General features: G+C 47.4%; 11 protein-coding genes across 11 annotated transcripts; 3 read left to right on the top strand and 8 right to left on the bottom strand.

Annotated features, from left to right (window-relative positions):
- Positions 1–691: 691 nt before the first annotated feature.
- Positions 692–2443, bottom strand: I302_103536 (uncharacterized protein; the record flags this gene model as incomplete). The annotated part of the gene is made up of 7 exons (XM_019188903.1): positions 692–796; positions 896–1188; positions 1273–1405; positions 1471–1743; positions 1810–2015; positions 2075–2231; positions 2303–2443. 7 exons carry the CDS (start codon positions 2441–2443, stop codon positions 692–694), a joined length of 1308 nt encoding a protein of 435 aa, XP_019048465.1.
- Positions 2444–3066: 623 nt separating this feature from the next.
- On the bottom strand, positions 3067–4683 carry I302_103535 (uncharacterized protein; the record flags this gene model as incomplete). Its single annotated transcript, XM_065869685.1, has 10 exons — positions 3067–3157; positions 3210–3411; positions 3464–3593; positions 3641–3812; positions 3864–3898; positions 3954–3977; positions 4090–4171; positions 4235–4314; positions 4366–4536; positions 4594–4683. 10 exons carry the CDS (start codon positions 4681–4683, stop codon positions 3067–3069), a joined length of 1077 nt encoding a protein of 358 aa, XP_065725757.1.
- Positions 4684–5537: 854 nt separating this feature from the next.
- Positions 5538–7376, top strand: I302_103534 (uncharacterized protein; the record flags this gene model as incomplete). Its single annotated transcript, XM_019188901.1, has 7 exons — positions 5538–5710; positions 5785–6000; positions 6068–6207; positions 6268–6536; positions 6599–6713; positions 6773–6953; positions 7016–7376. 7 exons carry the CDS (start codon positions 5538–5540, stop codon positions 7374–7376), a joined length of 1455 nt encoding a protein of 484 aa, XP_019048463.1.
- A 268-nt stretch (positions 7377–7644) lies between these two features.
- I302_103533 (uncharacterized protein) lies at positions 7645–8567 on the bottom strand (the record flags this gene model as incomplete). The annotated part of the gene is made up of 2 exons (XM_019188900.1): positions 7645–8196; positions 8367–8567. 2 exons carry the CDS (start codon positions 8565–8567, stop codon positions 7645–7647), a joined length of 753 nt encoding a protein of 250 aa, XP_019048462.1.
- Positions 8568–9181: 614 nt separating this feature from the next.
- I302_103532 (uncharacterized protein) lies at positions 9182–9800 on the bottom strand (the record flags this gene model as incomplete). Its single annotated transcript, XM_019188899.1, has 2 exons — positions 9182–9635; positions 9703–9800. The coding sequence occupies 2 exons, from the start codon at positions 9798–9800 to the stop codon at positions 9182–9184; spliced, it is 552 nt and encodes a 183-aa protein (XP_019048461.1).
- A 1133-nt stretch (positions 9801–10933) lies between these two features.
- On the bottom strand, positions 10934–11502 carry I302_103531 (uncharacterized protein; the record flags this gene model as incomplete). Its single annotated transcript, XM_019188898.1, has 2 exons — positions 10934–11285; positions 11486–11502. 2 exons carry the CDS (start codon positions 11500–11502, stop codon positions 10934–10936), a joined length of 369 nt encoding a protein of 122 aa, XP_019048460.1.
- Positions 11503–12844: 1342 nt separating this feature from the next.
- On the top strand, positions 12845–15622 carry I302_103530 (uncharacterized protein; the record flags this gene model as incomplete). The annotated part of the gene is made up of 6 exons (XM_065869684.1): positions 12845–14153; positions 14206–14272; positions 14339–14422; positions 14504–14636; positions 14778–15028; positions 15181–15622. 6 exons carry the CDS (start codon positions 12845–12847, stop codon positions 15620–15622), a joined length of 2286 nt encoding a protein of 761 aa, XP_065725756.1.
- Positions 15623–15912: 290 nt separating this feature from the next.
- Positions 15913–17351, bottom strand: I302_103529 (uncharacterized protein; the record flags this gene model as incomplete). The annotated part of the gene is made up of 5 exons (XM_019188896.1): positions 15913–16256; positions 16365–16604; positions 16681–16997; positions 17159–17213; positions 17300–17351. The coding sequence occupies 5 exons, from the start codon at positions 17349–17351 to the stop codon at positions 15913–15915; spliced, it is 1008 nt and encodes a 335-aa protein (XP_019048458.1).
- A 415-nt stretch (positions 17352–17766) lies between these two features.
- On the bottom strand, positions 17767–19227 carry I302_103528 (polyubiquitin; the record flags this gene model as incomplete). The annotated part of the gene is made up of 6 exons (XM_019188895.1): positions 17767–17980; positions 18042–18191; positions 18258–18633; positions 18692–18919; positions 18986–19151; positions 19216–19227. 6 exons carry the CDS (start codon positions 19225–19227, stop codon positions 17767–17769), a joined length of 1146 nt encoding a protein of 381 aa, XP_019048457.1.
- Positions 19228–20495: 1268 nt separating this feature from the next.
- On the top strand, positions 20496–21882 carry I302_103527 (uncharacterized protein; the record flags this gene model as incomplete). Its single annotated transcript, XM_019188894.2, has 3 exons — positions 20496–20611; positions 20948–21066; positions 21185–21882. 3 exons carry the CDS (start codon positions 20496–20498, stop codon positions 21880–21882), a joined length of 933 nt encoding a protein of 310 aa, XP_019048456.2.
- Positions 21883–22371: 489 nt separating this feature from the next.
- On the bottom strand, positions 22372–26117 carry I302_103526 (uncharacterized protein; the record flags this gene model as incomplete). The annotated part of the gene is made up of 5 exons (XM_019188893.1): positions 22372–23819; positions 23893–25493; positions 25591–25670; positions 25745–25855; positions 25935–26117. 5 exons carry the CDS (start codon positions 26115–26117, stop codon positions 22372–22374), a joined length of 3423 nt encoding a protein of 1140 aa, XP_019048455.1.
- Positions 26118–26267: the final 150 nt, after the last annotated feature.

The raw sequence follows: 26267 nt of genomic DNA, 5'->3' as shown, positions 1-26267 counted from the left end.
TTTAAGAAATCTCATCTTTAGCCGACGACAACCACAACCCTGACTAACAGAACGCGCTTTTCTCGCACGCGTAAATGGAGAGGAATTGGAGTTTATCGAACGCCAAGTGGATCAGCAGATCTTCGAACACTTCCACTTAGTAATCCACTCGTGATAACATCCGTTCCTGAACACAGATGGGAAGGATGCCAAGAGGTGAATTGCCATTTTTAGCAAAGTGGCCCCATGGGATCAAAAATCGGTTAAGCATCGAACCGCGGGGATGTTTCTCTGGTAAGGCTATCACGAGAGATGCTTAGCTCGATTCTGGATCTCGTCGTAAGTCATCTGACCTGTTGTCGTATCCATCAAGAGAAGGCAAAACACGGCATTGTGAGGCTATGCATATGATATGCGTACTTATCGTGAGTGTGGATATACGGCAAACTGCGGCTAGGTCGATTGGATCCATGTCTTTCGTCTAAGGGTATGAAGTGGATAACCTGATTGAGGAGGCTGATCGTATACAAGAAGATGAGGAGACGCTTCCGACACGCTGTATCGGCTCATGTCCCGATCGAAGTGCCTGGAATTCGAGGATAGGGCCTGCCAGGTTGCTCTCAGTAAATGACCCGCAGCGAAGGTAAAATCGGGTTGCTCATCAAGATAAATCATAACGATGCATATGGGAACGAAGGGAGAAAGCTGTGATCTAAGCGGTAACAGCAATGGCAGCTACACCGGGAGCCAAAGATTTATCGAGACCGTCTTCCCCTTTCAATGCGGAATCCAACTTTTCTTGCCAAACTTTCGTCACCTGTGTAAGAATAGAAAGATATCAGTAAATCCCTTAGACCATGCGATCACCACGGAACAATGAGGACACAGAGCTGGATTGCACAGACGTCAGACTCACGTCGTATTCATAGATCCACTTGGTGTTGCCTGCTAAGCCTTTCTGTACTATCTCTTCGACGAACTCATCATCGCTCAACTCAGCATTCAAGCTCTTCACTTCTTCGGCAGTTCTCGCATAGCCGTCCAGGACCTGATACAAAGCTTTGTAATGAGGTGCTCTGAACTCATCATATTCTTTCAAGGCCTTTGCGATGGAAGTCCCGTTCTTCAAAGCTTGATCTACCGCTTTCGATAGCACATAGGCATCCTCGAATGCGAAACACGCTCCTGCGCCAAACGCACCAGACAAGGCTATGCATGAGAGAATGGATAGAAGGGATCAGCTGTTGGGAGTTTCAATTGAACCCTCCAGCGAGATTGCTGCCAATAACTTACGATGTGATGCATCACCCAATAAGGCGATTCTTCCACCATGAATGACCGACTCCAGTCTTGGACCGCCGAAGATAGCAAACTCAAGCCATTTCTCTGGTACGTCCAGTATCTTTCTGATCGTTTCACAGTATCCCTTCGAAGCGAAGGGAGTCAGGACCCGCATGTGAACGAGAGGGATATCGAGCCTGATTGACATACAGTATAATGTCCAACGACCTCTTCCTTTGGCACTTCAGTACCCCAACTGACTTTCGACCCAGTCTCATCAGGTATCACCGCACGGGTGGCGATCTCAAATAGACCGTTATCCAATGGATTAGTATAGATATGCGTATCTTTCGTATGCCAGAAACATGATCCCTGTGGTATGTCGGGTATGTGCGCCACAGCTTCTCCTGGTATTATGATCCTATAGGCTGTTTTGCCTGTGTAACTCAACTTGTGATCGGGGAATGCGTAACTTCGTGTCACCTATTTGACCCCGTCGTAAGCATCCGCTCGGTAGTGAATTTGGGTTTTTCAGTTTCTATCACTTACAGAACGGATGCCATCCGCACCAATGACCAAGTCAAACGGACCTTCACTGGTCCCATCCTTGAAGATCAGTACTACGCCATCCTCTTGTTCCTTGATGTCGGTCAATCGCTTGTTGAGCTGAATGAGACCCTTGGGAACGGCAGATAAAAGCGCATTCTGCAACTTGTATCGTTCAATCCTAGATCTGGCAGGGGTATTTGGGTCGGCTATGGTGGATAAATTTGCTCAGCGTGTACCTAGAGTTTCCGAAGAAAAATCTACCTACTGCTCTGGTATCTCCTGCTTATCAGTTTACCATTCGTACCATTCCTATTCTCGACGTCCATCTTAGTCCCATCGCCCCGGGTGAAGAACTGTTCAAATTTCTCTGCTACTCCCATCAATTGCAGATGCCGCCAAGTATTCTGATTGATACCGATCCCCTGGAGGTGATAGCAATATCAGCTGACCGGTCTACGGCGTCGGTGCTGATACTGTACTCAGGCTTACTCACAGCGCCTATCTCTTTCAACTCCCTTGCAGCCTCAAACACGCTCAAGTCGACATTCGGTACCCGGAGGAAATGGATGATAGCTGCCAGCCCACCAGGACCCGCACCTACGATGGCGACTTTCAGCTTCTTGTCGATGGACATCTTATCAGTGGTATTCAAGGTGTTTTACAATCGCAAGAGCAGTTGAAACCGATCCCGATAAAAGATGAGCACAACAACAATTCTGCGGTCTAAATTTTTATCTTCAGCTGTTCACAGGCTGGTCTTCATTGACCTGCCCTTCGGCTCGGATCGCATCACTTCGGACACACAAATGCATAAGCAATCCCTTCCAAGTATTTGGTTTTTGTTTCGATATGAAATTTAACATGAATTTGAGTTTTTTCCGGCGTTTTGTACTCAGGGTCTGAGAAGCTCGCCATGGATGATCAAAGATTGCGCAATCAAAGTTATCTGTTTCGGCGGTGATCCGAGCCACCGACGACAGAGAATTTGAAGTTTTTGGTTCAACGTGCTTGGCGGGGAAACACACTCATTCGGGTGAACCTCAGTTGCCCAGGTCCAACTTGGCCCCAAGACCTGAATCTTTCCCATGAGCAACCGACTAGATGTGGTACCTCTCTGTCTCTGAGTGGCAGTTGACTTGTGGTGAGCACAAGCTGGGGATTCGCATGATTCGCTTCCGGTATATGGCATCTCTGTGCAGGACTTATGCTAGAGGAACGATGTCCATGACAAATACATTTACGAGAGATACTACAAAGCTAGAAGGGAGTTTCAGCCATAGCTGAGATTCTGACAAAGTGACGTCTCTCCCCCTTGTGATCGTGCACAGGCGTGTGTCCGACAGCACGGCTATGGTTACAGGTCAGCAACCATCACGATGGATGAGGTTTGAGCAACGTACTTGTCCCATACAACAACTGTTCCAGGCTCGTACGAAGCTCTCATTTGGATATCACCGCTTCTTTGTAAGACATCGTTCAGCAATCGAAGTGTGGCGTCGGATTCTTCTCTCTTGAATCCCTCAATGTACCTTGGCATACCGTTGCCCTCACCTGCACCGATAGCCCAGAGGATCTTCTCACCTGTTGCCGGGTGTGTTCGGACTATGATAACACTTTAGCCATTTCTTCAGGAGATACACGGTGTCAAGCTCACTCAGAGGATGAGATCTCTTTTGAGGATTAAATCTCGCTGGTAGCCCTTTTGATTTAGCGTACTCTATCATACCAGTGTTGTCGTGTACGATCTTCAAGCCTTCGAGTGACTTTTTGTAGTTATCGGACAACTACATATCGCAATCAGTCGGACGTCCCTAAAGCTTTTGTTACTCACTTGCTTGTAGGCCTCGGTAGCGGAGACGAAGAGTGTATCACCGCCGGTCTCCGGGACTTCAAGGGCGACAAAGAAAGTGTATCCGGGTGGTTGTTGCTCGGCGGTATGGTCAGAGTGCCAAACGACAGAGCTGACAGATTGCAGGTCGCTGGGCTTGATGGCGCTAAATCGACTGCGAAGACATCAGCAGATTATTTGTCGGAAGCGTGTGGTCTGTACGCACCCTGCAGCTGCGGGATCTTTGTAGACAACGTGCATCTGAGAGCAAAGTCAGCCTTATAACCCAAATGGAGCTAGAAATTGTGACACTCACTTCTGGGATCCCCTTTGGATAAGGCTTTTACCTCTCAGTCAGCGGGAATCATTTGGCGCTCCTGGCCCATGTACTTACCATAGTCTGTTTGACCGTCAGCGGGCAACCCCGAGGTGTGGAGGTGACTTGGACTTACAGGATGGATATGAAGCCTTCCAAAATGCCTGGCGGTCTCTAATTGACGTTTCACCCCAATGTCCTTGAAGTCTTGATCTCGGCTGGAACGGGTTCGCTCATCAATATCTGCCAATTGAGATAGCAAATGAAATATGCAAACTCACAAGATCACTACGCCCCGCTCAGCAGCTAACAAGGCTAAGTCATCCAAACCCTCTTTCGTCAATTGAGAAAGTTGGACACCCTACACATGAACAGTCAGTCCGTTGAGGTCTGGACCCATTTGTCGACTCACTCGGATCTCCTCTCCGATTCTTGGGGTGATATTCTTGTGTTTTGAACCAGGCAAGAAGAGATGTCTCTTATCGGCTGTGCCCCTGGTACCGGGGTCGACATAGTTGACCTCTTCCCAATCTGGGAACGTAGCGTGCTCTACCGAAGGAAGATATTGGGGATACCTTGGTCCCTATGCACACCCATAGATCAGCCTCGAGATCACCTAGACTCTCTGAGCAGTACTGACCTCATCGCCACCACGCAAGTCAAGTCGACCAACGCTTTCGGTAGCTTGTTCGACCTTGGTTTTTGTCTCTGTTCTGGATTGTGGGGACATGGCCTATAGACAAATTGATCTGAACTATCGGAACTAAAGTGACGAGCAGTTTGAAGGAAAGATGTACATCACGAATAGACCTCTTATTTCCCATGCGTACTCTTACATACGCATCTCGGTGCTGAACTTCCTTACAAATTCCGAGCGCCGGGAGACTGTATGCACCGGCGCATTATCTTTCGCTTTTGCTCGTCCCAAAGCCGAAAAGTCGCGAGCACCTGAATTATCGATGGCGACAACTGACTTTTGTGGCTCAATGCAAAAACATCGGCAATTTTAGATATACCAAGCAAATTAGCATCGATGTCGTCAGAGGTCGTCGGCTTTGAGCGATTCCGCCAATCTCGGTCATGAGTTTCTCTGGTTTCATGCTTACTTACCTTATCTCTCTGGAACGTATACCGTTTTGCAAATGGTCTTTGCAACAGGTACGATCCATAACGTGATGATCTTTTCCCTAAGCTGGTTTACCAATCTATTGACTCCGAGATAGCTTTTCGGATAAATACCTGGGTCCGGAGACTGGGCTTCCTTCTGTCAATTGTTCTTGTTCTGCCAGTCCGACGCAATTAAGTCACAACAGCCAATCGACCCACGCTCGGAGACTTCTGGTCCAAGCTCCTCGGATGGATCGGTTTTGACCAGTACGCTTCCACACCGATTTCAAATGAAATGCGCTTGAGCTGATTGCTCGGCGAGACGAGACATGGCGACATATGTGCTACATTCAGCGATTTGTGGCATCTGGCACCGAAGGAAAAATTATGGCTACCATAAAAAGCCAGCAACGAAGTGGAGCGTCTCATCTTTTTCCATAGCAGCAACCACCTCCCCAACCTGTTCAATCACTCACGATGGCTGTGCCAGAACCAGCAGAGCTCGAAATCAGCAAACACCTTCCTCCCAATGATGTCCCAGCGTTGAATTCGTGGGATGAAGAGGAAGAGGTCGACCAAGCCTATCTCTCCGCATCTAGGAGTACGAAAATCTTCAGAGGTGTTCTTCTCCAGATGGTGCTATTCGGGACGTGAGTTTGAAGCCATGCGGATCAGTGGCGGCCAAAGGCTGTTGTTGACCGTCAGTCTACGCTTTGACTCATAGTTTGTCCTTCGTCGGACCTTCTCTGGCAGATGCCATCTCCGGTCTGGGAGGTGGGGGTCTCAAGGACCCAGATCTCGCGAATCTTGCTCAAGCCTTGAGTTCTACCATGACTTGCATCGTCACCCTGTTCGGTGGACCACTCATCAATAAAATCGGGATCAAGACTGCGTGTATTATCGCTTCATTCGCGTTCTTCTTCACTGGTAGTGGATATTAGTGAGTCAACCTCATTAGCAGAGCATATCGCCTTAAGTTCTAATGAACTGGCGGAATCGCTCTATAGTGTCAATTTGAAACACGGCATTCAAGTCTATCTTGTGATCGCTCGAGTGATCGTCGGAGGTTCCAACGGATTCTTATACGTCGCTGAAAGTACTGCGATGTTGTCTTACCCTCGAATGCAAGACAGGGGTACTTACATCAGTACGTCTTGTCGTCATCTACCTGATATGAGTAGGAGAATTGACATAATGATCTTTACAGGTATCTGGTCTGCTATGAGAAACAGTGGAGGTATCATCGGTGGTGCCATCATCCTTGCTACCAACTACAAGACCAGTGGGGCGGGCGCAGTCAGCGCTGCCACTTATCTCATTTTCCTCGGATTCGAAGCTTCCGGACCTATCTGGTCATTCTTGTTGTCTCCCACCAAGAGAGTAAGACGACCAGATGGAACCAGGATCCCAACTTCCAAGGAGATCACCTGGAAGGCAGAGCTGAAGGCCTTGGCACTGCACTTCAAACATCCAAGAGTAGGTCTTGCCATTCGACCTCATGATGTAGACTAGCCATGCTGATTGTGACGATTTCGCAGACTTGGCTCATGGCTATCCCCTCTTTCTACTCTTTCTTCTTCTTGGGGACGTACAGTACTTTCCTCGCTACCCACTTTTCGGTCAGATCTCGTGCTTTGGCTTCCTTCCTGGGTCGTGAGTGGATGATATATACCTTGAAGATAACGAAATTAGGCTGACAAGGTTTACTGTAGCCACCGGTGCGGTCCTCACTGCTCTTCTGTACGGACGATTCCTAGACAGTCGACGATTCTCCCAAAAGACCAAAATCTGGGGCGGAATGGCTATGGTCCTCATCCCTCAATTGGCAAGTTTCATCTGGGTCGGTATTGAATGGAACAAATATCCAGGTAAAGTCGCCTTGGATTATGATTTGTGAGTGACCGTACCCAAACGTTATCTCGATAATGATTGACCTTATGTCATATCATCACCAGGAGTCGATCCACATGGGCAGCAGCCTATCTCGGTCAATTACTCATGCACTGCTCGGGATTCTGCTTCCAAGTCTACCTCTACTGGATCCTCGCGACCTTCTCAAACGATCTCAAAGCCGCTTCCAGAATCGGCGGGACGTTCCGTGCATTCGAATGTGCGGGTCAAGCCACGTCTTTCGGTCTGGTATCCAAATACCCTCGAGCTCTCAAGACATTCTACTTCAACGCTTCGTTGATTGTACCCGCATTGTTCTTCATGGTTCTCTTGGCTAGATCGGTACCTGAGACTCCGGCTGAGGTTGATGATATGGTCAAGGGCCTCGATCAGGAGGGAGATGAAGATGTCAAGGGAAGGGAGTAGTCTAGTGAAGGGATTACTCAGAGAGGTATCATCGTTTTTCTGTTGCTGCGGGTAAAGATCTGAGTCTCCGATGATTCTACAGAGCCTTTTTAATCTATGGCTGCTTTAGGTTAATGCATGCATGTCGACTTGCTCATTTTTGGTACTTGGTGTTACAGGAGGCAGTTGTTCAATCAAGCTCTAGACCGTTCTATTTGATTCATAACACGGGTGGTCGTTATACTTATACATACAACTTTAATCGTTACCCAGCCAATCCTTTCCTTCATTATTCATCATCTCCTTGTAATCCCTGTTCCTGCTGTTCCTTCTGTTTCCCCAACATCGCCCTAACCCTCTCCACCCTCTCCTCCTGCGCCATCTCGAAATTCTTCTGCCTTTCCTTCCTTATCAACTGCACTTCCAACATCCTTACCTGCTTGCCCGTAGTCTCAGCATCACCTATCAGCCCCTCCGATGACAAACCATCATCGAACCTGTCAAAGTACAATGCCCATATATCTTTCTCCGGATCCTCTTGCACCGCTATGAACCCTTCCCATCCTTCGAAGGTCATCCGCTTGTCTACGGAGGTACAGTCCCATGGTCCACAGCAGTTGGGTTCCGCTTCCTGCTTTACACCATATTTGAGCTCATGGGTATCGCGATCGACGTAGATCCAGTTCAAGTGGTTCTCGTCGTTTATCGTACTAACTAGTCCTTCGCCTTTGTATCCTGCTCCTGCCCACTTGTTTTGATTGGATGGATAAGGTAGGTAGTATCCTGCGAAGGGGTGGACAGAGTATGGTGGGAATTTGGATTGGGCATGTTGGATGTATATCTATTGGAATGGTACGGAAGTGCCTGAGTAAGCGGACAAGTTCCCGTGTTACGTTTGAATTTTTACGAGACGAAACAGCCGCATATCGTATGGCAATGACATAAAATGTTTAAGCCTAACACTGTCGATGACAAACAATTGGGTAAGTTCAAATGAGACGCAGCACTCACTTTGTTGTCCTTCAGCACTACCAGCGAGCCCTCAAACTTCTCACTATACCCCGGTATAGGAGTCGGTAACCTGACTATCATATTGACCTTTTGACCTCGGTGGGCCTCTTTCGCTTGGGCTTTTTGTCCATGTCTTACGGCCTCCGTAGTTCCTATAATGGCGGGGCAAGCTGCGACGGCGCTCAGTATGCCCAATACCATTATGTCGAGGGGATCATCGTTGTCTGAGCATGAGAGAAAGTAATCGTTAAATGGATGCAATGGCAAAAATTTAAAATCAAAACATGAAAAGATGAGGATCATCCGTTGATGTCCAGTGAGCTTAGTCAAACCGAGCAAGCTATGACGTTGTTACTGCATCTCTTGCTTGCCCCATGCATGACCTCGTCTACACAAAGGGTACACAGCTAGGACAAAGGACGCATTGATCATTCGCGTATTGAGTGTGTGTTCCATGTCACTCGGAGAAATACAAGCTCGCCAACTCCACCTGCGTAAAAAATTGGAGACGCCACACACAAGGGATTCAGGGTTGTAATCGAGATACAAATTAAACGGGAATCAGCTTAGGCATTTGGTGACACAGCATCGCTTGTTCAGCAGCATTCGTCAACGACCGCAGGTATGTAAGGTGGAGTTGAACGGCTACGGAGACATGCATATGGGTGTGATCTATTCTACTGGTGAACGTCTATAAATATCTAATCGCTACATTGCCTATGGGCTCTAAGTTCTATATTCTAAATGTGATCTATAATTCTAATCCCTCATGTCGAATGTCCTCGTCCTGCTACCGTGTACTCATGTATACTTCTCTAAAGCAACCCAATGGTAATATCACCCTTGATCCTAGCACTCAAATGCACCTCGACGTCCAAATCCAACTGGATCCTAATCTTAAGCGACCCATTATCATTATCCTCCTTTCCATCCTTCTTCCCAACGTTCTTCAAGTTCTCCTCCCCAATAGTCTGACTAAGCTGTTTCTTCTTCTTCCCTCCCAGGGGGTTGAGCGCTACATCCTTGATGGCGCTGGTAGCGTCGTCGGCGGTCTTGGTAACGCCCTGGACGGTATCGGTAGCCTGGTCGGTAACTTGATTGGCTGTGTCTGCTACTTCCTGTCCCGCTTCGCCAGCTTGGTTCAACCCATCCAATGGTCCGTCGTTTCCCTCGTCCTCGCCCTCAGAGTCAGAGGCGTCTCGATCACTATCGTCTGAATCGTATTGAGGGGGTTTGTTCCCGTTCTGTTGTCTTTGGACTTTTCGTTCTCTACGTGATTCATACCATATCGTCAATTTTCAAGTTATATATCTGAAGGGGAAGCGAGGATACTTACTGTTGTTTCTCTGACATCTTGTTTTCGTTCTCGTTCTCGTTCTCTGGTGTAGGGGGCTTCTTGGTAGGTGTGTTTTGATTTGATCTAAAATTGAACATGTTTTGAGAAGAAGGGAGATCACTTTACGCCATAGTCGTTATATGAGTTATATACGTCCTGAAAAGATTTTCATTATTGCGTTTTTAGTGGATATAATTCATGTACTGCAGAATGCACAGACGGATGAGTCATGTTCTTGTTCTTTCGAGGAAGACGTCAGGTCAACGTCATATTCCAGGATTCTTTGGACTGTACAGCTCATGTGAAGCAACGAGACTGCAGTGATACAGATGAGATATGATGTCACATCTATCATGTGCGTGCGAGAACCTCTCTCGTAAGTGAGGATATCTTAGAGCCAATGTGAAAGGGGTGCTTCTCTGAAACAAGCATATGATACCCGATTGTCATCGTCTGGAAGCTACGGACTGGGAGACTCGTTCGGGATCCAAGCTAGGAATAATCAAGCTGTGCTTATCTGGAGCACAAAAAGGTCTTTACCCTTTTCCCTTCCTTGGCTCCTCGGCCTCCATATTAACATGGAGACTTGCTGCACCTTGGGTACCTTGAGTGACAAGAACTGTCGGATACAATAAAGAAGAATAACCTGACCTACGACAGATAAATTAAACAAGTCGAGAACACTCGCGAGCTCGTTAGCTGGAACGAGAATTAACCTTTTTGATTATTTTTGGTAAGATGACGCGGTTCCTCAGGACCACTGATACCGATTCCGGAATGTCACCCTTTTGCGCCGCCGGTTTGTTTTTACATTTTACAGCATAGCATAAAAAAGCTTAAGTCGCTCGGTTGTCGGGTGTGACGTAAAGGCTTCGGGATGCGTGTTGATATGTGAACTGCGCGTTGAGGGTTGTTTGTGAATTCACTCAAGCATTTGAAGTGAAGGAAATCGGGGAAGTGGTTCAAACGAAGCAGAGTACGAGTAGCGGACGTGTATCTGGATTGGGTGACTTCGTGATGTAAAAAGGTCTGCTCAGTGTTCAGTTGGGCAGCTTTCCATTACCATTTAATCATTGATCCTCATTCAGGACGTGTATATAAGCTACAGAATTCGTCGACAGGCAGAACAGAATGAACAGATCATCCACTACATTCCCTCCCTTCCACTGTCCCTGGTCCAGACACTACCAGCCCCCAGTACCCTCTCCATCTTCATGCGGGAACAAGATGATTAGAGCAACCCAATAGTGATATCACCCTTAACTCTCGCACTCAAATGGACTTCCACATCCAAATCCAATTGAATTCTAATCTTCAACGACCCACTATCGTTATCCTCCTTCCCGTCCTTCTTCCCAACATGTTTGAGGTTCTCCTCGCCAATCTGCTCAGATAACATCTTCTTCCTTTTACCCAAGGGGTTCAGGGCGACATCCCGGATGACATTGGTGGAATCGCCGTCGTCGCCTGGTTGACCGGGTTTGATCATACCGTTGGAGATTGTGTTTTCGAAGGGGGCTTTCTCGTCATCGTCGTATTGTTGTTGTTTGTTTTGAGAGGACTGTTGTCTTTGGAGTTGTTGTCTGTGTTTGGTACGTAGGTCAGCGGGGTTTAGGAGGTGAAAGCAGGTGGAGATGTAGAGGAGGTGGAGGAAGATGAGGGGAGGAAGATGGGTTGATGGGTTTCAACAGGATGTGGTGACGGTACGAGTATGTCCGACGTATGAGGAATTATTGGTATGTTATAGTCGCAGATGAGGTGAAAAGGACACATCGCCACTCACTGTTCTTGCTCCGACATCTTCTGCAGCTCTGCCAATGGGGGTGTATACTTCGTTACGATAGTTTAGTTGTGAGGGTAAAGTCTAATGACTGATAAAAGTGATATTGTGGGTCGTGAGATCGTGAATATTCGTTTGTCTTGTTGTTGTAGATGAGAAATCCAAGACTACTCCAATGATCTGCTCTACTTATATAGAATGAGTCGATACAGTAAGCAAATTCATCAACAGGCATCAACGTCATTCCCATCAATTTGATAAAGGATCCAACATAAGCTGAATGATGGAGTGATGTCACATAGACGTCAAAGCGTCCTTGCGTCGTTGTGGCCTGTCCTGTCCAGATGTATGAAAGGAGAATAACATGGGATGAAACTAGGAGTATTTCCATATTGTGAGTGGTGAGAGGGAAGGGAGGGTCTGGACGTGTGTGGATGGATGGCTTATGCGTTAAGGGTACAAATTGTCGCCAAGCGGTGTATCATGTTTCCCCAGATACGTCGCACTCAGTATTGCATTGTCCGAAAGAGTCTCGATTTATCTTGTTTGTCTAACATGGATGTCTATGTAGTTGAATTATCTATGTTGTCAAAGGACGTTGCCATCCCATCTCATTTTCTGCTTGTACAGTATGATCTGTTGAGTTCCGTTGAAAACGCTTGATGCTGTTCCTTGACCTGCGCCCTACGATGAGATGTCGATGACGTGTATTTTTGGAAAACAGGTACCATCAATTATCAACGCCAGCACTGTACACACTCACCGCCCGGACCCATTTCTCACACTGTACATTTCCACCCCCCCAACCTCAAACTCTCATCATTCCATTTTCATCGTCTTCGTTGTTATTTCGTATTTGCCCATTTCACAAATTCTTATAAAAATACTTTACATCCTCGTTCTGCAAGATTTCACTAATGCTTTGACCCATTTTGACCTCATTTCTGGATCACTCGCCCCCTCTAAGACTTTACTGAGGGATTTAGAGGGGTCCTTGATGCTTGGGATGGACGGACGCGTACTGATTAGACAGGGGGCTAATGGATTTACTAATCCTGCAAATGTTCTCGGTGGGACTGAGCGACACTCTATCGCGACTGGTTGAAAGTCATTGATTGAATCGTAATGATATCCTAATGACCTTGTTGGGTGTACTGACTATGCTAGTCCAAGTTGAACGACGTTCTACACCCCACTTGCACCCTTCCCGCACTTAGTCATTTTCAATCGTCGCGTCTTTTCTGTCTTATCTTCTTCTCTTCTCTCCTACACTCAATACAACCTAGACATGCACACTCTCCTCACCAACCAATCCAGATACACCTCGATGATCCGATCAACAAGTATGATATACGGCAAACAATGCATAAAGATGATCAATCGGATTCGTCCATATATACAAATGGTAATGTTACAACTAGAGAAGATTTTGATGGGAATGGTTCAAGGGATAATAGACCAGTACGCGAACCGTCACTGCCCAGCCCATTCCGTATCGCAACACCTCTCCCCCAACAAGATCAGCAAGATAGAGCATATCAAGCATACTCCTCACCAGCATCAGGTTCAGCAGATTCGCGAAATACCACAGAGTATCAAGGTTCGTTACCTGATTTAGAATGTTCTCAATCTTCTCAGCTCTCCACGCAACTCCGAACTCCTCCTTCCACCACTTCGACTGCTTTCCCGCTTTTCAAGCTGCCGGAAGACACACCTCATCGTACGTTCGAGCCGCCTTTCCCTTCCACACCGACTGCTCGCAAGCCAACAATCGCATCTCCCACAACGATTGTGGAACGACCCGTCACTTCTCACTCTTCAGTTACAGTTACGACCATCACTCTTCAGTCTCCGCTCGCAACTCGTACCATCGATCCTACCACTTCACCGTTATTCAGACTTGGTCTATGTACCCCTAGAAGACACAGGCGGGACAGCATTACGATAGACAGAGAAGTAGATTCACCGGTGGGATCAACGACTACCGTAATCAAAAATGAACTGGAAAGCCCCTTGAAAAGATTAGGTCTAGGTACTCCTAGGGGACACCATCGAGCTGAGTCCTCCACCTTCCCTATCGCCGTGGTACCTGGTACCCCTCCCCCGTCATCACTACTACACCTTCCATCGCCTACTCCAGGTTTGGATAGCCCTTTCAAGAGATTGGGGCTCTGCACACCTCGAGGTCGCACCAAGTCCCCTTCTGATTCTGAGGGTTCTACCTCCTCGCCAACACTCGCTAGGACTATTCCAAGTTTAGAACTACCCTCACCAAGCTGGATACCCGATACACCCACTCCCTACCGATTCTACACCCCCACACATCCCCCCAAGGAGCAGCAGTTCTATGATCTCACTCCACCTCGTCAACCTGTATTTACCTCCCCCGCGAAAGATGTTAAACCAATCATCCCACTCACACCCCCTCTACCTACCAAGATCAACCATGATGCAGAGCTCAATGCTCAGAGCGAGGTATCGATCAGGTTCATATCGCACGTATCGATGGACGGCGGATTACTGAGTGGACTCGAGAGATTTCAGAGGCGGTATGAGGAAGATGGGTGTATGACGGAGGGATTGAACATGTTTATCAATCCGCCCAAAAGGGGGGTGAGGGAGAGGGACGAGGAGGAGGTATATGAGGCTGCTAAGATCTTTAGATCGTTTGGTGAGTCTGTTCCATTTCGTGGTGACGAAGTAGTGGCTGATCAATTTGGTAGATGAGGACTTCAGGAGGAACTCGATGGCTCATGCAGTACATACTACGAACCTACTATCCTCTAACCTGTAAGTGGACGAGTCAAACTTTCGTGAGAGTATCAGTTCCTATACTTACTTTTTGTGTGTTCATAGGGATCTGCGAGCCCGCTCGAAAGAAAGCATAATCACCGAAATGGGATTGGCTGAGAGGCTGGGTATACCTACTCTAGTGATTCAGTAAGTCCAATTCAATCTCACAGATACGATCTCCCGCTTTTCCCCAAGCATTGACGGTTGTTCATTTGTTCGGTTGGACAGCCTAGGCTCAGAGGGAAGAGAGATCAAGGAACAGGAAGATGTGGTAGATCGAGACAGGATGGATATGCTCATGCGTGATCTGAGGGAGATACTGGATCGTACGAGGCGGGTGGTATTGGCTATTGAGAATACCGTGAGTGACATCGCCCACCTTTACATCGTTGAGCGTATCAGTGGATCTCGCTACGGCACGGTAGCATAGCTGGCTGTCTCTACTATATCATGCAGTCGTCTTCCCAGCAAGATCCGATGAAGCTGATCCCAATCCCTACAGGTCCACCCCTCCTCCAACTCACTAACGACCCTCCAATCCCTCGCTCTGCTCCTCACGCTCCTCCCGCACCCCCGTCTGGCCGTATGCCTCGATCTCGCGCATGTGCACATCGCCGAGCTCGATTTGAACCACCCACAAGGCCAGGAGGATCTGATAGAGCTGTTAAAAAAGATAGGCCATGGGAGGATCGCAGGGATGCATGTGGGTGGAGGGGGGAGTGTGCATGGTGGGAAGGGAGATAGGCATGTTGGGTGAGTTGAGTGGGCTGTCACACAAGCCAGAGCAGGAGGGTAGCTGACCGATCTGATCTCAACTTGATACAGCTTGACATCGTGAGTGTCTGTTCGCAAAAGGTAAACGGAAGGAGGATAGTGTAAGCTAATGATGTTGTGATTGGAAATAGCGGCTCAATCGACCTCTCATCCCTTCGTTCCATCCTTCACCACCCCATATTCCATTCCATCCCCACCCTACTGGAAGTACCGACGTATCATCGTCATTTTCGACATCCCCGCGCCATCGCCAATCTCAGAACCAAAACTAACAGCACGCGAACATCATCCCCGTCGAAGCGGATCGTAGCTTTGGAGGAAGAACGGTATACCCTGGAATGTACTTTCCTACAACGTATTCTGAACACCTCGAATGAAGAGTGGGAGGTGACTCAACATAAATTGGTTAAAAGGTATAGGAAGGATAAGAAGCGGATCGAAAATAGGATATACAAGATTCTAGCCAGGAAGAACGAGGGGAGTCAGTGGATGAAGTTTAGGGAGGGGAGGAGGAGGGAGATGAGGTATGCGAGGAGATTGCAGGCCAAGAAGAGACGGAGGAGGGAAGGGTAGTTGTCTCGTGTAGTATGGAGTTTAGGGCTGATTGTGATTGTATTACCATGTACTGTAAACAGTGGGTGATGTCGATAGGGCTAGCTGAGAGGAAGGCTGGGTAATCTATCTGTAAAATCTCGGATGGGACAGGGTTATATCATCTTAAGTTACTGATATTTGTACGATAGAAACGTTGTATGTTGTATTGAATTATGGATTGTATATCTTACAAATACGTATAACCCATTATCCTCATTTAAAGAGAGAATCCCCAGATAGCCTGCCAACCCACAATGAAGTGTGATATCTCACTGCTTCAATGCATTCCCACCCTTCCTTACTCCCAATCCAGCCCACTCCCTCATAACCGGCACTTCCACCACCCTTGCCCCGCCCCACCCGCTCTCTACCTGCTCTTCACCTGTACTCGTATTCGTACTCGCCCTAGACTCTTCTATACATTTCAGAACAGACGCCGCAACGTGATCCACATGCAGTGGGAAAGTCCGGAGCGATTCCAGTGCGCCGTATAAGGGTGATTTGGATGAGAACGGGTTGGGTATACCTGTTCGTAAGGACAGTTTGGAGGAGAGGTCAATGAGGAATGCTGGGAGGGTGGAAAGTGGGCGGATGTGGGGATGATACATTAGGCCTATCACATTGAGCAGTACAAATCAGTTTTCGAGGCTTGATGAGTCTTCAATATAGCACAGTGAGGTACCGGGTGAGTGGGATGTTGAGAAGATCCAGATGAACTCACCCGGTCTGATGAATATAGGTTTCACCTTCTCATCTACGTTATACTGACTCCTAGCTTGGTTATACTCCTGACACCTCCTTGCAATATCAATTTCAGCTTCTCGTTTAGTCTCGATATACCTCGAAGGAATCAACGGACGGAACGCATCGGCAGCTGAAATGTAGATGAATTGTTTTGGTATTCTTGTTGGTGTTGTCGAGGAGGAGGAGGAGGAGAGGAAAGTATCCAAAACTTTGATAGCTTTTTTCGTACCATCGTATCAGTACATCCTAGATCTGTGCCACCCAAACAGAGAGAAGAAGAAGGAAAGACTCACCACTATCCCTATTCATCCCCTCATACCCCCTCTTCTTCTCCTCCGTCCCTTTCAACGGATTTCCATTTCCCCCTCCCCCTCCAAGGTTGGTAGATCTAACCAAACTACCCGCCAGCCCCAACAGATCGCCCTCACGTATAGACCGCTTGTACCCCGTATCTTCCAACAATATCCCCAAAGTATGTACGACGCTCGTCTGGTCTTTGATCAGGTCGGTGTATGTCGAGGAATCAAAGGCGTCGGCTTGGGACCAGTGGACTTTCGTTGACCAGGTGGGGGTGTGGCCTGCTGGTGTTGTGTATGGTTTGCCTGATGAGCTGTGGATGGAGGGAGTCAGTGTATGATTCGAGCGCTGAGGTTGGTGACGTTGTCATATAAGAGATGTCATGGGAAGATGAAAGCTTCGAGGTCTCATTATTTTCGGCCATTTTAGGAAGAGAAAAGGAGACAAGAGTAGTAGAGATGAACCTCAACCCACCTCATACTGCTCACTTGCCATCCCTTCGATACCGCAGCTTTACATATCGCTGAGCCTATCGACCATTCACACAGAGTATCAGAGACATGCCTAACGAGATGATAAGTCAAAGATGAACAGACATGGACCTTTGCAACTCACCCAAAAACCCATTCCCTCCTACGACCAGCAATTTCGGTACGGCAGCTGACATCGTTCACGTGGATATGCGAGAGTCTTTTGAGGAGAGACTTCACCGGTTGAAGGGTTAGATAGGTGCCAATATAATGCAAAGGTGGAGATGCAAGACTATGTGATGATATCGAGTGAAATTATCTTGAATCGATGAAATGATCGGACAAGTTAGGATCAGCCTCCACTCGATCAACTCAACGCTGAAAATGAAACCATCTTATGCTGTCACAATTGTCACATAGCGATCTGCTTTGCTTGCTTTGCTTGCTCTGCCTGCTCGTTCCCAGTCATGCAACTGAAGTACAGCACGAGACTCTTCAATCCATTCATTCACCTACAAACAATCAAATCTCATATATAAATCTTCCTTACAAAGAACCGAGAACTACAGGACAAACAGAGGATTTACAACGAATGATATGAGACGGTTCGACCTATTGTCCACCTCTCAATCTAAGAACCAAGTGTAAAGTTGATTCTTTTTGAATGTTGTAATCACTCAAAGTTCTACCGTCCTCTAATTGTTTACCGGCAAAGATCAATCGCTGTTGGTCAGGAGGGATACCTTCTTTGTCTTGGATCTTGGACTTGACATTGTCGATGGTGTCGGATGATTCAACTTCCAAAGTGATGGTTTTACCCGTGAGACTGGATCATGGGTTGTATATTAGCTAAGAGAATTTCAGATCGAATGAAAAAGCTAACTCACGTCTTCACAAAGATTTGCATACCACCTCTCAATCTGAGTACCAAGTGGAGAGTAGACTCTTTTTGGATGTTGTAATCAGACAATGTTCGTCCATCTTCAAGTTGTTTACCGGCAAAGATAAGTCTTTGTTGATCAGGTGGGATACCCTCTCTGGAGAAAAAGCTCTGTATCAGCATCGGACATCGCACTGTTCAGTGTTAATACAAGTTCACTCACTTGTCTTGAATCTTAGACTTGACATTGTCGATGGTGTCGGAAGACTCCACCTCAAGGGTGATGGTCTTACCGGTCAAAGTCTTGACGAAGATCTGCATACCACCTCTCAATCGCAAGACCAAGTGAAGAGTAGATTCCTTCTGGATATTGTAGTCGGAGAGGGTTCGACCATCTTCAAGTTGCTTACCAGCGAAAATAAGTCGCTGTTGGTCGGGAGGGATACCTTCCTTGTCTTGGATCTTGCTCTTGACGTTGTCGATGGTATCGGATGATTCGACTTCGAGAGTGATGGTTTTACCAGTGAGGGTTTTGACAAAGATCTGCATACCTCCTCGGAGACGAAGTACGAGATGGAGAGTAGATTCCTTCTGGATGTCTGCGAGGGAAGATGTCAGCTTGTGTGCAAGGATTTTCGCCAACCATAGACGACTCACTGTAGTCGGAGAGAGTTCTACCGTCTTCGAGTTGTTTACCAGCGAAAATCAATCGTTGTTGATCAGGAGGGATGCCCTCTTTGTCTTGAATCTTACTCTTGACGTTATCGATAGTGTCAGAAGATTCGACTTCGAGAGTGATGGTCTTTCCGGTAAGGGTCTTGACAAAGATTTGCATACCACCTCTAAGTCTCAACACCAAGTGGAGGGTAGATTCCTTTTGGATGTCTAAAAATGACAAGCGGATGAGTCAGCGTCAATCGTTACGGTCATCATTATGAGATGGGCACTCACTGTAATCTGAAAGGGTTCGACCATCTTCCAACTGTTTACCAGCAAAGATCAATCTCTGTTGGTCAGGGGGAATACCTTCCTTGTCTTGAATCTTGGATTTGACATTGTCAATGGTATCGGATGACTCGACCTCGAGGGTGATTGTCTTTCCGGTGAGGGTCTTGACCTGTGATCGGTGAGATCGTTAGCTTATCAATAAATAAGGGTGACCAATTTGTTAGCTAACTTACGAAGATTTGCATGATGCTCTGAGTTTATCGCGAGTGAAGTAGTCTGAGTAAGTCTGTGGGATTGTCAATGTGGGTGAGGAGGACGAGTTGAGAAAGGAAGATGAGAAAGAAGGTCAAGTCAGCTTTCACATCCTTATCAACGATCGAGTCATCACCGTCGGTGGCAAGAAATGGGGGTCAAACGCCCATGGAATGGCTGAGAATGTAATGGAAGGTATGTAAGAGGGAGGATAAGGGCGAATAAGGATGGATGAAGGTGGATGCACGATGTGGGATATGGGAGGAGCGATTTAATGTTGGGTGGCAACGATCAACGTGTCCATCCTTATCTTGTCCGATTTTCTCACGAGTCGACATGCATCCACCTCTTCTATGCATCCATCTGGGAGGTGATGATTGTGATGGTTGGTGGTACGTGGATATGTAGGAGGAGTGTACTCACAGTATTGATTGAAGTGTATGAATGAGGTTACACGTAGTGAAAGAAGAAGGAAGAGGGGATGAATGATAAGTGAATGGTGTGACTGTACTTATATACTCTTCCCCGAGGTATAGGGTATAAGCAGTATAAGCAGTATGGGGGGGATAAGGGGGATTAAGGGAGTGAATGACGCTTATGGCAATCAGAGTATTGAGTACCCTGCTAGAGTATTACCCTGACACCATACACTGAAAGTGTTATCTGACTCAGCCATCTACGGTAGATAAAAGCGGAGTTACGGCTCAGTCCGAAAGTGGCATCTTTGACGCGTTTCTCTTGGGTGATGATGATGATTCACGGTCCACCGGTTAACGCAGTCCACTCCTGCTCCTACTCTGTAAGCTGAAACAAAAGATGGATGTGTCTTCGCATCCTCTTGTTCTTGTGCTTGGCCACTCTATTCAATATCATTCATTGCTAGCATATCATTCATTTGCATATCCATTCCTACTCATCACTGTCATCTGTCTTATTCATATCCATCAATAGCATATCATATCAGTTACCATCATCATTATCATACCTAACACTCGCGTTTGACACGCCCATAACCAACAAATACCTCTTCTCGCACGAGACACCAACCCAATCAACCTTCATTAACGTCAGCAACTCTACTCCACGTCGTCAAGCTTTTCATTCCTTTGATTGACCCAACACCAACCAGATAGATCATCGAAAACAACTGCACCAAACCCATACAAGTCAACTCAAACTAAACCAAATCAGATCAGATCCACTTTATCTCAACCTATCATACACGCCTATCGTCAGATTCAAGCTCAAGCGTAAAACAAAAATGTCAATCTCACTTCCCAACGGTACACTCCTCGCCGCCCCTTCATCTTCTTCTGCCCCTGTTCAACTCACAGCTGCTGTGACTAGGATTCTGCATTTATCCAACTTCTCGAGAGAGTGAGTGATATCTTCACTAATATATTCGTGGTATATAATCATCTGCTCCGTCTCCTCCGTCTCCTCCGTCTCTCACTTCGCTCTCTCCCCTGACTCTTGTTCGCTTTGTCTTCCTTCCCTTCCCGGCCGTCTTTTCGCCCTTACCCTCCTGTTTGTCTCTTCCTCTTCGCTTCTCGTCTTGGTCCAATGGTTTCTCGCTCATTGGAAACTGACTTCACATACTGGGACCTCTTGTTATGATATGATCCCGGTCTTCTCTGATGAGGAGACCATGCCCTGTTCACTATTGTCGTCTTTCATATACGCATTTGCTGACCTTGTTACGCTTTCCCGCAGCCTCAAAACTCGAGATCTCCAAAACATGTTCAAAGACTGGGAAGCCGAGAAGGGAGGATACAGGATCAAGTGGGTCGACGACGTGAACGCTTTGGTGGTTTTCGCAGATGCTTCTATAGGTGAGTGATAGACTATCTCTCTTCAAGTATCTATGAGTTCCATCGATCCCCTTCTACGTGTGTCATCTGACTCTTTGTCCAAGTGACCGATGGCTGATAAGTACCCTCACTCTCACAGCCAAACGAGCCTACCTCTCCCTCCTCCTCCACCCCTCACCCCAATTCTCAGGCCTCATCAAACCATACGATCGCCCGGACGCCGCTCAGATCATCCAATCTCTAGCAGCCCGTTCATTAGGCCACAGATCGACCGGATCGACCCTCAATGGCTCAATCTCTACATTCCCCTTTCCCACCAATAACGATCCTGCTCAACCCCAGATTCATTCTAGGGCTATGTCAGTTACCAACCCCCTGAACAAATCCGGATCAATCTCCATCAATCCTAGTGGGTCCATCTCCGGTGCATTGAATGGAGGGATGGGTCATGTAAGAGGTTCGACCGCTCCTCAACGAATTGGTGGAGGAGGGCATCACAGGACTTCATCAGCTAGTTCATCTTGGAATAACAGATCTGGCTCATTTGGTGGAATGGGAGGAGGTGGCGTGTTGAGCTTCTCAAGTTCGGCAGCCAATAAGTTGCCAACGCATAATGAGAGTAGCCACTCGCATTCCCTCGCTGCGTCTAGATCGACCAGCGATTCCGACGGGGAACCCAATGTGGTGATTCTCGATCCGTCTGCTACTCAGGGATTGAAGACGAAGTCTACAGCTAGCGCCAACGGAGGACAGAGAGGGAGGAGGGAGAGCGTTAGTGCCGAGAAGGCTATGAGGGAGGTGGAAAAGGCTTTGGCATCTGTTGAAGCGCAGGGTTGAGCTTTGTCGGGAGTGGAAAGGTGACAGAAGTAGATGGGATAGTGGATGTGAAAGTGATTGATGTGAGGGGAGTACATCCGAGACGAGATGGACATTCTGTTTATATTTGCATGACTTGTGTCTCAATGATGGTTATCTTGTTTGTCATGTTGAATTTTTGCAAGAAGCTCATTGAGGAAGAGGTCGATCAAGTAAACCCCATGATCAGATTGGCAAGAAGGAGAAGAAGAAATGGGATGTACTGTCCATATTTGTATTTCATTTCATTTCAGTGAAAATACTACGTTCATTCCTGCATCAAGCTTTCCTTTTCGACATCGACATGTATATATTACCATCCCAATATGTATATACGTGTGAATATACGTAATTATCTATTATACGTATATTCATAATATGCCAATTACTCTGATAAGATATGATACTTAACGTGATATTGAACCCACTAACCCACTATGCTATGAACATTTCTCCCAGCAATCTAAACCCCTACTCTTCCTCCCTCACACTCCCACCCCCACTTCCCCTCCTACTCGGATGCTCACCCGTCAAATTCGGACTCAATACCTGCCCGATAATCCCACCCGTCATCTGCGGACTCAACCCCCTCCCACCATCGCTCGCTGCCGTCCCAGAGCGTTGGGGAGTAACAACCTTCCCTCCAGAGGCAGGTCCAGTCAATTGTGGACTTAGCACCCTCGGACCAGTCAATTGAGGGCTCAGGGCCCTGGCAATACTATTCCCAGTATTCTGCGGACTCAACACCCCCCCTCCTCCACTGGGCAATTCTCCCGTAATCATCTTTCTCAGCGTATTCTCATTCTTCCTCTGTCTAATCCTCTCAGCTTCCTCGGTCCCTCCGGTTTTCTTGAGTTTCTTACTCCCCAATTTCAATTCTTCCTCAAACTCATCTACCTTATTCAACTTCTCCCTTTCTCTCTGCTTTTGCTGTTGTTCTATAGCTTTCAATCTTGAATTCGGGTCTCCCTCCTTAGTTCGGATTTCCAATAACAAATTGCCTATACCACCACCTTCTTCCTCGGGCTCCTGCTCGGGTTTTATAAATGTTTTACCTGACGAGGCTACCCGTCCTCCATTGACTGTTCGCTGAACTACGAAATCCTGTACGTTACTAAAGATTTTCTCGACATCTTCGAGATCTTTTTTCAGGTCCGTACAGAGTTTGATCTGGTACGAAAGTAACTTCTGCTCTTCCATAACTCGATGTAACTCTGTCTGCCAGGTGGCTCGCCACATCGGATCTGCCAATTGGACATCCGAGCTCAACTGATCGACCAACTTCTTGGCTTTCTCCAGATCATTCATTATAGTGTTCATCTGTGTCTTGGACGGAGTGACATATCGTTTACTCGCGTCTTCTCTTGCTTTATCGATAAGGTCGGACACGTCTTCAACAGATTGTATGGTATCTTGACATTGCGATTCCAGCTTGGTCTTGGAGTTGTCGAGTAGAGCCCGATTACCTCCCATCTTAGTTTTCACCACGTCCCGCATCGCTGAGTTCTGGGTACGTAATTTGCCGAAAGACTCTTTCGTCTCGTTCAGGAAATCTACATGGAGTTGACGCATCACTGCCAGGTCTCTACGAAGGGACTGGAGCTCGTCATGCTGTTTCTGCAGTTCTGCTTCCTTCTCTGGAGAGAGGTTGGTGGGACCGAGTCTGGGAGATGGCGAGCCTGGTCTGGGGCCAAGGGGGACGGCGGTGGTGGATGATGAAGGTGCCATTGTCTCTGATGAGGGACGACGGACGATGGTGGAAGGACGGGACATCTGGGTAGAGGGCGATACGGCGAGTAGTGAGGGAGAGGGAGTCATAGAATGTCGACGGGTGGTGTCGATCGCTTTCTTCATGTCTTTGATCTCTTGCATCAGGCTCGCGAACGTAGTATCGAAGTGCTGTTTCACCTGATCGAGGGCTATGTGTCGTCTCATATCTGATCAGCATGTCTTCTCCTTGTGTGTCATTAGTACCGTGTCGATACGACTCACGCTCGATATTCAAGTTCAACACACAACCATCTTTCAACTCCTCCATATCTTCCAGCTCGAACTGTACTCCCGTCCTATTATCTCTGATATATACATCCGGAAAATCTTCCATCCCAGGATCATACTCGAATCTCTCCATGAATAATAATCTCAAATTTGACATACTGACCGGCAAGTCCACAGTGGCTTTCTTGACTTGTCGTCCAATCTGAAGAAACACCGACACGCTAGTAGGAGCCGACACCGAGGATCGAGGACGGGGGGTAGCATGTTGACCTATATCATCCGGATCAGGAGTTTTGACCACTCTGACTGATCTATCCGATTGATCATCCGAAGTGACCTCTCCAGTAGGTGTAACTGGTCTAGCCAATTCACCATTCGCTTGTAAATGCGTTGTGGCGACTGGAATATCTTGATCCGCATCGAGAGAAACCGCCTTGTTCAGTGCTGCATTGGTGAGCGATTCGGGCAACGCAGGCATCGGTGGTGGTCTGTCCGCCCTTCTTGTAGGTCTTTGAGGACTACCCACACCTGATTTCTTCCCCGGAGATCCAGGTAGCATCTTGTTGAAAGTATAACTTGAGAACCGCTTTGACGCTCGCCTTTCTAAGGCATCGGATCGTTGAAGAGCAGCCAGAGTCGCCCTTGTTTCAGGCGGCACATCCGGAAGACCATCTATAGATTGTGTGGGAACAGAGGATGGTGTTGGAGTGGCCGAATGCTGGGGTTCATCGGGCAGATCAAGAGCTGCTGGAAGGTTCAGAACAGGCAGGGAAGGTGGTATAGGTGGTGATGGTTCTTGTTCAGTTTGAGGGAGGGGTTCATTCTGTTTTGCAGGGCTTCTATTAGGAGGTGATCGGATGGGAGAACCATTGGTAATATCTGAATCTGCCGAGAACCTTGACACCGGTCTCTGAGAGCTATAGCTATCTCTACTAAATCTATCAGGTCTAGGTGGGGGTTTGGATGAAGGTAGATTGTGTACTTGGATAGTAGGTGGTGGCGATGGTGCAGCTGGTACAGGATTATCCACCAGTTGATGTCTCACAGGTTCCTGGGCCATTGGGACTGGAGAGGCTGATCTTTTGTGTTGAGGTATCTGTTCAGGAGCTCTCATACGTGGTGGACGGAAGGCGTCGGGAGGAGCAGGTCTACTAGGTAATCCAGTTCGGTTGTTACCTCTTTCTGCCAATGCTGACGAGGAGGGGACCTTGGTACTGGGTAAGTTGGAATGCTGAGATGCAGGACTGGTTGAGCTGATGGATCCACTTCCACCAGATTTATGTGTCATCCTAGGATCTGATTCGGGAGGAGGGATAATTTCGCCTTTGGACGGCTTACGTTGTCGATGTCCCCCTCCGGGAGCTGTACCAGTCGGCTGGGCAGTGGGCATGACTACAGCTTGAGGTGGATTTTCTCGCTGGCGCTCTTGTATTAGCCTCTTGTAGGCTGCTTGTTTCTGCTTGAGACCGTGTAGGAGGTTATATATGATCTGACGGATCTCCGGAAGGTACACTTCCAAGGTTTCGTGGTTCTGGTCGTATGATAGACATTGTTCTAGACATGCCCGTAGATCGTTGGGGATTGCATCGAGTTCGCTATACACCGCATGGAGTTTGATCAACACAGCTCATTGAAAAAATACACAGCTCATTGAAAACAGAAATATCTGTTTTTGTTTGATAGGATACACACTGGGTTGATATACCTGTTCTGTGGAACGCCTGTATACACACTTCAAACCCATTTCCCAATCTAACGTAGATATCACTGACCTGTGTCAAGTGAACGATGATCATATCAGCTGAATTCGACATTAGATAAGGCTCAGGAGATTGATAGCACTCACATCAGTCTCTGATATCAAAGCTTGAGACCACTGTTCCAAGCCCTGTAGGAGCTGCTTAGTCGTGACCAGCAACCTAGTGATGGAAGAATCAAGAGCAGAGGTATATTGGCCCTAAATCACCACATCACTCGGATTAGCTGCGATCGTCTTGAGTACCTACGCTCGATCCCTTTGTGATCAAGAGACTCACAGCTGATCTACTCGATCCACTTGATCTCCTTGGAGGTTGATTGGCATTACTCCCACTTCCACTGGCGTGCCCATGCCCCGTCTCTCTACCTATCGGACTAGGATCCAACCCCATATTCGGTCTGTCTTGTGAGGAGGAAGGTCCAGGTATGGGAGTGGGATATGATATGTTGGGTCTTGACATGGTTTATGGTGTAGTAAGAAAGTGGGATTGATGAATCGATGGTTGATGGTCGATAATTGATGCAAGTAAAGGATGGTAACGCGTTGTTCTAATTCCAGTCTGGGTGTCGTTCGTTTCTTTTCGTTACTGACGTATAACCCTTTCTACCGA

This window comes from Kwoniella bestiolae, chromosome 2 (assembly GCF_000512585.2).
Source record: "Kwoniella bestiolae CBS 10118 chromosome 2, complete sequence".
Classification (NCBI taxonomy): domain Eukaryota; kingdom Fungi; phylum Basidiomycota; class Tremellomycetes; order Tremellales; family Cryptococcaceae; genus Kwoniella; species Kwoniella bestiolae.
This window is presented reverse-complemented; position numbering and strand designations above follow the sequence as displayed.